General features: G+C 41.7%; 2 protein-coding genes across 7 annotated transcripts in view; one reads left to right on the top strand and one right to left on the bottom strand.

Moving 5' to 3' along the window:
* The window catches only part of LOC101743013 (ankyrin repeat and sterile alpha motif domain-containing protein 1B), a 181,218-nt gene that overhangs the window by 147,235 nt on the left and 23,578 nt on the right, over positions 1-10,405 (top strand). The gene's annotated exons all lie outside the window — the stretch shown is intronic.
* Positions 98-5,408, bottom strand: LOC101738031 (collagenase). The gene is made up of 5 exons (XM_004922790.5): positions 5,118-5,408; positions 1,236-1,503; positions 981-1,079; positions 660-859; positions 98-255 (listed from the first exon to the last, which is right to left on the bottom strand). The coding sequence occupies exons 1-5, from the start codon at positions 5,313-5,315 to the stop codon at positions 154-156; spliced, it is 867 nt and encodes a 288-aa protein (XP_004922847.1). The 5' UTR covers positions 5,316-5,408; the 3' UTR covers positions 98-153.

Raw genomic sequence — 10,405 nt, 5'->3', positions numbered from 1 at the left:
TCCTTTGTCTCAGTATTTATGGCAAGACTATACATAAGTAAGGAATTTACATAACCGAAAACTTGAAGGTAAAAGCTGGACGCTCTATGCAAAATACTTTTGTGGTTTATTGCAATCGCATGTACTTGTTTATTCATGATCTTCTATTATAATTTATAATCTAGCCCGGATCCAGTTGTTGTAAGCGGTGACGCGAGAATACCCGCCAGGGTTACGAGACTCGCATCGAGGATGTCCAAACATTACAACGCCAATCTGAAAAAAAAAACGGATGCTTACTAAAAGCTTTGCTAGAGGAATACTACACAGTGACGAACAAATGTAGGAATGGTGAAGGCTATCTCTATAATTGTCAAAATATTAGGGTATTAGGCAGACGAGCATACGGCCCATCTGATGGTGAGTGGCTACCGTTGCTCATGGACGTCAGCAATACCAAAGCAGAGCCAAGCCACTGCCTACCGCTAAGTACTGTCCACGTGAAGAGAATTCTCTTATCATGAAGAGATACTTTATTTCGTTGTTTTGCTTGCGATTTATTAATCATCAAAGCAGTATTGAGCTATAGTTCGGTCTACAATACAAGATACATCAATCGTTTATTTTATGTTCGCGATATTTTTGTTTCCGATTTGCAAAATTTACTGCGAGTAACCTACCAACACTCTCCTGTTATTGTTGACAATGGATAAAGGTCCGCCAGAGTCGCTGCTGCAGATATTACGACCTTCAGATCCGCTTGTACAGAGTACAGTGTCCCGGACCACAGCTCCAAAAGCATTTCTACATTCAGTGTTGGTAATAACTCGGACGGTTGCCACTCTCATCGCTTGATTTGGTCTGATGTCGTGTTGAGAACCTGTAAACCATTAATGCATTGCAAACTGAATATTTTCGACTGTTAATCGTTAGTTCTTCAAAAACAAGTTCATTGATAAAAGTGAAGTTGAAATACTTTGAGAAATGTTTAAAAAACATACCGTCACCGGTTCTTCCGTAACCGGAAACTTGCGCCGAAGTCCCAACGAAATTGTTGTTAAGAAGAGATCCAGATGGTAAAGCGATTGCCTGAATCACATCTGAAAGAACATTCGGGATTTTTAACGAAAAATCCAACTTGATAGAATATATATTAAAAATCGTTACTAAAAGATCGTCATCCGATAATAAAGATTGAGAAAAATGTACTTTATATGCGTTAAACAAAAACGAAAAAAAAAAACCATACTACTTACTGGTATATCCCACACGATTGTGGGTGATTACGGCTATGTCGTTGATTGCATCTCTTGGTCTCCAATTTTCATGCATCCGTACGTTTGTGGTGCGCACTCTAACACCTCCAGTAAAGACAGTGATTGTTCCAAAGGCCATTGTGAATGATAATGCTTGTCTAAATCCATCAAACCAGCAGTGAGCAGCTGTGAGAGACCTCGTGTTACTGAGCATAGATGAACCGCATACTGAATTAGCACCGCCCCGTATTTCTATGACTAAACCGACCTGTGAATCATATCAGGAGTTAAAGTATGAAATTGCCGATTTGTACTGAAAAATAGAAAATCGTTTTTTTTTGTTTACATTTTTTTTAAATTAAATTATCTACCATTATTATCTATACATTGCTGCCATCTAATAGGAAGGTCATTTATGCCCTTGCGATAGATCTTTGGTGACCTAGATTCTACAAGCTGTGTGAAAACATTTTGTACTGCCTCCTGGGAAGAAAACTTTTTATCACGTAGAAATTTGTCCAGATCACGAAAAAAATAGTAGACTCTTGGAGCACGGTCTGGCGAATACGGAGGGTGACGAATGGTTTCTAATTGCAGCTCCTGTAGAGTTAAAAAGGTTTCTCGGGCTGCATGAGGTCTCGCGTTCTCATGGAGCAATAATGGTGAAGATCGATTCATGAGTCGGGGCTGTTTCACTGCAAGTTTTGCCATCGTTGTTTTGAGTTCGGCACAGTAGACATCTGCCGTTATGGCTTGACCGCATAATACTTTACTTTAGGACATTGTTGCGGCGTTTGACCTGGGGTCAGCCATTGCATTTTTCACTTTTGGTTATGATAAAGAATCCACTTTTCATCATATGTCACAATTCGATCTAGTATTCCTTCATTTCTGTATCGATTCAACAAGACAACACAAGCTTCAACACGCGTTTCTTTCTGCAGATCAGTCAAATCATGAGGCAACCATTTTTCATATTTTTTCATTTTATTGATTTGACGCAAATAAGTTAATATTGTTGGCAAGGTAACATTAAACCATGCTGCTAATTCCTGGGTAGCTTGTCTCGGATCGGCTTCCACAATCTCTTTCAATTCATTGTTATTCACATGTGTGGGCGGTCTTCCACGTGGTTCGTTCTCCATTGATATTGCAAGCTGTTTCTGCAGCGTTAGTTCCGCGTCCGAGCTCGAATTCAAATATCACTTGAATTTTCGAAGTATCCATCTTTCTTGTCTAAGCTGAATTAAAAAAAACTGAAAGTCGATAATCGAATGTTGCATTTTTTAAAAGAAAGAACCTCATAAGAACCATTTGAAAAAAAATCTCAAGCCATGAAGGCTCTATGGCGATTCGAAGTACCTATTACAATAGAACGGCAATTTCATACTTCAACCCCTATTAAATTACCGTTTAACGTATGTAGCCCAAAATTAAAATAAATAAATGTATCAACATATTAAAAACTTTAAGTTAGGTTTTTTACTTTATAACGGGCATCGAAAGCGGGAATCGAAATTATCAAGTCATTCATTAATTCAAGTAATTATCAAAAGTACTTAAGAAATGAAATGAATTAATCAGGAAATTAACTCGTACCGCGTGCCACAGTAGTCAGGATTAGCATCACTACCATCATATACCACGCGAACCCGAGACGCGGAAACCACGAAGGAGGTTGGGCTTCTGGCTCAAACAAAAGTTGCTTGCATCACTGATCACTAGGAACTAAGGCAATCAAATATCGGCGATTTATAGAGTCAAACGAAAGTATTTATAATACAATACATACAATATAACTAGTCAGGTCATAAGTATTGTCACACAGTAAAAACTTTTCTCTTAGAATGCTGGCCACAAAAAAGTTTATTGAATTCAAATTTCGAATTGTTCATGAAAATAAAAATGTATACTTTTAGAATTTTACTCATTTTTAAATATGGAGTGGACGCTTAAAAAAGACCGTGTTGCAGTTATTGCGTTGCATCGTTGCGGCTACGCGCTAATTCAAATTTTTAACATACTGAAAAATTTGAATATAACCAAAAGATTCGTTTATCGTACCATCAAACGATACAATGAAAACTCTAGTGTAGATGACAGGTCAAGAAGTGGCCGCCCTCGGTCTGTTAGGACTCCAGCAGTGATAAAAGCTGTGAAGGCGCGAATTCAAAGAAATCCCAAACGTAAGCAGAAACTGTTGGCCCTTCAGATGGGGTTAAGCAGAACCACGGTGAAAAGGGTGTTAAATGAAGACTTAGGGCTTCGGGCATATCGAAGAAAAACAGGACATCGTTTGAATGCTCGTCTAATGGACCTGAGACTGAAAAGATGACGCGCTTTGTTGAAGCGGTACGCGGGAAAAAAATATCGGGAAATTCTTTTTTCGGATGAAAAATTTTTTACCGTAGAAGAGAGCTACAACAAACAAAATGATGAAGTGTACGCACACAGTAATGAAGAAGCGAGCAACCGTATTCCGCGTGTCGAACGAGGTCATTTTCCATCCTCGCTCATGGTATGGTTGGGAGTTTCTTATTGGGGCTTAACAGAGGTACATTTTTGTGAGAAAGGTGTAAAAACGAATGCAGTTGTGTATCAAAATACAGTCCTGACGAACCTTGTGGAACCTGTTTCTCATACCATGTTCAATAACAGGCACTGGGTATTCCAACAAGATTCGGCGCCAGCTCATAGAGCGAAGAGCACACAAGACTGGCTGGCGGCGCGTGAAATCGACTTCATCCGGCACGAAGACTGGCCCTCCTCCAGTCCAGATTTGAATCCGTTAGATTACAAGATATGGCAACACTTGGAGGAAAAGGCGTGCTCAAAGCCTCATCCCAATTTGGAGTCACTCAAGACATCCTTGATTAAGGCAGCCGCCGATATTGACATGGACCTCGTTCGTGCTGCGATAGACGACTGGCCGCGCAGATTGAAGGCCTGTATTCAAAATCACGGAGGTCATTTTGAATAAACTTTAGTGTCATAAGAATCTATGTTTTGTTAAGTTCATTTTGGTATATGAATGGTTACATAGTGAATAAACTTGTTTCAATTATTTTAAATTAAACATGTGACAGAATTTATGACCTGACTAGGTATAATGATTATATATTGACGATTTTTTTTGTGTAGAGGCTCTAACAATGTTATAACATTAGTTTTTGGAGCAATTCATCAAGCGATTCTGCTATGACCACCTTGAATATCTAGTATTGGAAGATTGTGGTTGACAGCGAGTTGGCTGTACCCCTGGCCTTGCTGACGTGATGAAGGCAAGAAAAAAATTCGCTCGGTTGGGTATAAGTATCCTAGTCATTTATGCCTTTTTTGCGGTAGGTCAGCCGCATTACAAATGAGATATCAACCTCATGTGACCCGACTGCGAACTTGTCAGCACATCTACTGCAATGAAATATACACCTTCTAGATTGTGGAGAAACGGGAAATTCATTTTACTTTAAATCCAATGACAACGCAACTAAATGCAATTACAAATCCAAAAATGTCACAGAACACCCCGTGATGCCGTGCCACACACTCGTTGTATCAATTGAACTTCGGATGCCCGTTGCGATGGACTTAGAAGAAACTGCCTATATGAGTATGGGTATATCCAATAACGGTCCTTTGTGAGGCCTATCCGGTCTCAGACGCACAGTGATGAAGTCCAACCTTTCCTCGAAAATACCTTATACGCACTGGCCGAAATTCCTTTAAAAATAGTCCAGCAATCAAAGTGGTAATTGAAACGAAACATCAATGACGTTACGTCTATCGTTTTGATAATCGCGTAGTATCGAACATAGTTTAAAGGAAAATTTCAGTTATCGGTTAATCTTACGGCACATACATTAATTGGTAGAAAATATTTACCATGTACGGGTGAGCACCCAAACGAGCAAGATTTCCATTCACAATTCTAGATCCATCAAAGTCTCGGGCTTCCTCCGATTTCTTGAGACTTTCTGCCAGAGGGATTCCAACCGTATCATGGTAGGGCAGCATGGCTGGAAGAAGACCCGCTGACGCCAACGAGACCGCGCCCAAAAAAATCAATAGTAACACCTTCATAGTGAAAATCCTGAGAGATGACAAGTCGACGTGCACTTGATTGTTTTATATGAAATAATATCTTATCGTGAATACTCGTAATTTAAATTATAATTAATCTATGATTGATTGATAAGAGACGGGATTTTGGTCGTTAAATGGTTCCGTATAAACCTTAATTTCAATTGGGTTTTTTTTTTTTCAAAATCAACTCATTTGTTGTGTTAGGAATGGAAACTTGTTTGATTTTTGCTTACTTATCTTTTTTATAATACGTGGATTTGTTGTACTGTTAGTTTTCCAAAATGAGAAAGAAAGAAGAAAACGTAGAAAACGAAATAACTCGTTTAAGAAGATGCTAATTGCAAGTGCAAGATGATTTTATGAATTTAACAGTTCTTGCAGCGACTCAATTTTTTAATTTTTTTAATTAGTCGAATAATGTCTTCAATATTAGCATAGTTCGCGGGAAAAAAGACGTACTTTCAATAAATATTATTTTGTTAGGTGACGTACATAATAGTAATGTTTTTACCATCCTTTATCTCATGCGGTTTAAGTTAGATATGATTTTTATTGGCAATCGCAAACGACGAAGGGTTCGGCGAGTAAACTAACCCATAGACACAGCCAACTGAGTTTCTCGCCGGATCTTCTCAGTGCGTCGCGATTCCAATCTTTTGGTAGATTCTGCGAAGCACTACTCTTGCTAGGGCTAGTGTTAGCAACTCCCCCTATGTTTGAGCCCCGTGAGCTCACCTACTTCTTAGGTTACGCTGACATAGCCTCTCAAGGCTATTATCAGCTTAGGTAGAAAAAAAAAAAAAGATAGACATAGAAACGTGAATTCCACCCCCCCCCCCCAATTTGAGAAACCAAGTCGAAGTCTCAAAATATATTGTTTAGGACAGCATGTTTTGGCTTCCCATTACGCGCGATACAATACTCTTGTTACCACCAAGCCTGTTAAAAGTTAAAAACTATTGTCGAAATTAAGAAAAATACCAAAATTATGTAGTCTTAAAACGAAAATATCTTTTTAATTAAAAAAATAATCTAAAATTTTTTTTTACGATCTGTCAATATCAGATTATATCAGCGTAGATTATAATTTAATTAAATAAAAATTGTTGTTTCCTCTTTTGGATTTCCGAATCGTTTTCAGTATGACTGCACGTTCTGCCCACTTAGATTCTCGCCGGATCTTCTCAGTGGTTCGCGTTTCCGAACCGGTAGATTCTGCGAAGCATGCTCTTGCTAGGACCAGTGTTAGCAACACCTCCGGTTTGAATCCCGAGAGCTCACCTACACGCTAGGGTAACGCTGATATAACCTCTCAAGGCTATCAGCATAGGTAGGAAAAAAAGGTGATTTCTTTTGGTTTATTGCGTAGACGCGCTAACGAATTCACTGCCTACATGGTGCTTAACCGTTACCGGAACCCAATATGACATCATGAATGTTACCACTTTGTTTTTCGGGCCAGGGGCCAAACCTCCTACGAGGTCTCCGCGCCTAGGGGGCGCGCGGGGTATGTGAATGCTACCCCCGACCTTGAAACTGGAGGTATTTGCGTAAATAGACTTTTTATCGCAGGGTTTCCTTCTTCGTTCAAGCTATTCATGAACATGAGTTATGTATGTATTTCACTAGAAATTTTTTTAGCTGCCTATTAGATTTTAATGTCGGTATTGTCGCATCGCTTGGTACGAGTTCATTGGTCGGTCTTATCCTTAAGATCACATTAAGAAGCTACTAACTATAGCTCATAAGCAACGGAATATGTCTTATGATGACCGCGAGGCCTCAACTCCATTGAAATAAGTGACTATTCGGCGTCCCGGAGATCAGATGCGCCGCCTCGAAGGAGGTGGTGCGGTATCCACAGATCGCCCTAACCGCGATCGCGAGTTGCCGAAATCGCAGCACATCGACATTCTCGCGGGTCTGGGCGCGGCACCAAACGGGAGCGCCGTAAATTGCCATCGACCGCACCATCCCCATATATAGGCGTAGCGCTACCTGATCGGGACCCCCAACGTTTGGAAGAAGCCGACTCGAAGAGCCGGCTGTAGCCATCAGCCCAGAGGCCAATTTTGTAAAATGAGCGCGGAAGCTCCGTCAACTATCGTGGAATTCGCGGAATTTGAACGCAAAGCTACCTGCAGTAAAATGACGCCCGCGACCGCATCGCCACCCACCGCCACGTCGTCCTCCGCATCCTCTATCGCCTGCATCGAGTCGGAGTCCGAGATGGAGGTAGAGTAGTCTCCTACTACAGCCTCGTCTGAGGGTTTCACGACTGTCGTACGGGGCAAAAAACGTGCCCGCGCCGCAGAGTCGTGGTGGCCTAAAGGATAAGACGTCCGGTGCATTCGTATCAGTATTAGAATCGGTATACACAAACCTGGAAAGCCTAAAAACGAACCCATAAGCTACCGCCTTATTAGCCTCTTCCCAGCGATAGGCAAACTGTACAATCGACTGATTCGTAACCTTCTCTGGGACCTCAAAAGGCATACTCTTAAACGAATTGTTTGGATTCCGCGCCATACATTCGTGCATCCAACAAGTGTACCGCCTCACGGAGCACATCTTAGTAGGACTAAATAGACCTAGACCCGTTCCCACGGAAGCCCTCTTCTTCGAAATCGCGAAGGCGTTCGACAAAGTCTGGCACGTTTTAATTTAAAAACTGCAGAACATGGAAGTGCCAGACAGACTCATGCTCATCATACGAGACTTCTTGTCAAACCGTTGGTTTCGGTATCTCTTCCGCAATCTCGGTCGGAGTTCCGCAAGGCTCCGCTCTCTCTCCGCTACTTTTCAGCTTATTCATTAACGACCTACCCCGGTCGCCGACGACCCGGTTAGCCCTCTTCGCCGATGGTACGGCTATCTACTACTCGAGTAGAAAGTTGTCGTACATGCACTCCAGATCGCTGCCACTGATTTAGGACAGTGGTTGCGAAAGTGGCGCATTGACATCAATCCCACGAAAATCACAGCCGTGCTTTTCAAAAGGGGTCGCCCTCTCCATTACTGTTATAATAGTATCTCGTCATCAATTAGGCATGGTGACTCCATTCCCGCCATAAAAATTTTTAGCTAGCCCATACCTTGGGCTTTGAAGGTTAAGTATTTAAACGTCACCCTCCACAGAGGGATGACATTCGGTCCCCACATTAAGTCAGTACGCGACGTTCCTACTCGGTCGACTCTACCCCATGATCCGAAGTAAATATTGTCCTTTCATAAAAAGGTGACACTAAAAAACTTGCATACGTTCCATCATGACTTATGCAAGTGTTGTGTTCGCTCACGCGGCCCGTACACACATTAACTCTCTCCAGCTCATCCAATCCCGTTTTTGCGGGATAGCCGTCTGAGCACCGTGGCATGTGAGGAATGTAGATCTTCACGGCAATTTTTTTTTTTATTTTTTTAATTGCCCGTGCAGGCAGACGAGCATATGGCCCACCTAATGGTAAGTGGTTACCGTCGCTCATGGACGTCATCAATGCCAGGGGCAGAGCCAAGCCGCTGCCTACCGCTTAGTACTATCCACAAGCCTTAAATTTAGAATCGATACGTGAGTATCTTAGAGAAGCGTCGGAACACTACTTTAAAAAACAATGCGGTACAATACTGGTGGTAGGACCTCTTATGAGTCCGCGCGGGTGGGTACCACCACCCCGCCCATTTCTGCCGTGAAGCAGTATGAAGCATGCGTTTCGGTTTGAAGGGGGCAGCCGTTGTAACTATACTTGAGACCTTAGAATTTATATCTCAAGGTGGGTTTCGCATTTACGTCGTAGATGTTTATAGGCTCCAGTAACCATTTAACATCAGGTGAGCTGTGAGCTCGCCCACGCATCTAAGCAATAAAAAAAAAACAATAGCCCTCCTATCGTGGGCACCGCTAACTACATATGCGACTCACGCGACGGTGTCAAGCAAAGCCGCCGTCGCCCAAAACATGTCTTGTCGGATCCCCCGGAATCACTCTTGGTGCTTTTAGGTTCTTCAAGCAGCGGTCACCATCCTCGTCGAACTAGTCGACTCCGACGAAGAGTTCAACGTGCGAACGAGCCCATAGACACAACCCATTGAGTTTCTCGCCCGATCTTCCAAGTGGGTCGCGATTCCGACCCGGCAGTGGATTCAGCGAAGTACTGTCCTTGCTAGGCCTAGTGTTAGCAATTCTCTCAGGTCGAGCCCGTGAGTTCACCGTGAGCGCGAAGTTGGAATAGCCCCTTGGAATAACAATGGAATAGCCAGGCTACCAATGATTAGGTAGGGAACAAAAGGTACATTGTTGAATTTTTAATAAATTGTTTAATGGAAGACGATTAATATTGAAGTATTTATTAGTAGCAGGGTATTACTTCTAGTGGTCAATATATTTTTTTATTGCTTAGATGGGTGGACGAGCTCACAGCCCACCTGGTGTTAAGTGGTTACTGGAGCCCATAGACATCCACAACGTAAATGCGCCACCCACCTTGAGATATAAGTTCTAAGGTCTCAAGTAAGTTACAATGGCTGCCCCACCCTTCACAAACCGAAACGCATTACTGCTTCACGGCAGAAATAGGCAGGGTGGTGGTACCCACCCGCGCGGACTCACAAGAGGTCTTACCACCAGTAAACAAGACGTGATATCATAGTTGTAACTTATTCTGTTGCAAATAGTTTCACTTAATGCAATGCTATAGTGCGAAGTTTAACACGAACAAGGAAGACCTCAATGACATCTCACCTATTCATGAGAAGTTTGAGTCGGTTCGTCCGTCTTCGCAAGTATAAGTAAAATGTCAACGTTAAGATTAGTAAATACAGTTGTTTTTATTACGCTTTTATTAGCTTCAGACGTATGTATGTTTGTAACGGTATCGTTGAACATGATTTTGACCCCCTTCAAAACGTCGGATTATCTCGAAATTTGGTATACTTATTACGATTACAATTTAATATTTAAAAAAAAAATTAAAAATTGAAATTCAACTAAAAGATTTTCTTCTTCTTCTTCTATATATATAAAAATGAATTGCTGTTCGTTAGTCTCGCTAAAACTCGAGAACGGCTGGACCGATTTGGCTAATTTTGGT

Source organism: Bombyx mori, chromosome 14 (assembly GCF_030269925.1).
Source record: "Bombyx mori chromosome 14, ASM3026992v2".
Taxonomy (NCBI): Eukaryota; Metazoa; Arthropoda; class Insecta; order Lepidoptera; family Bombycidae; genus Bombyx; species Bombyx mori.
This window is presented reverse-complemented; position numbering and strand designations above follow the sequence as displayed.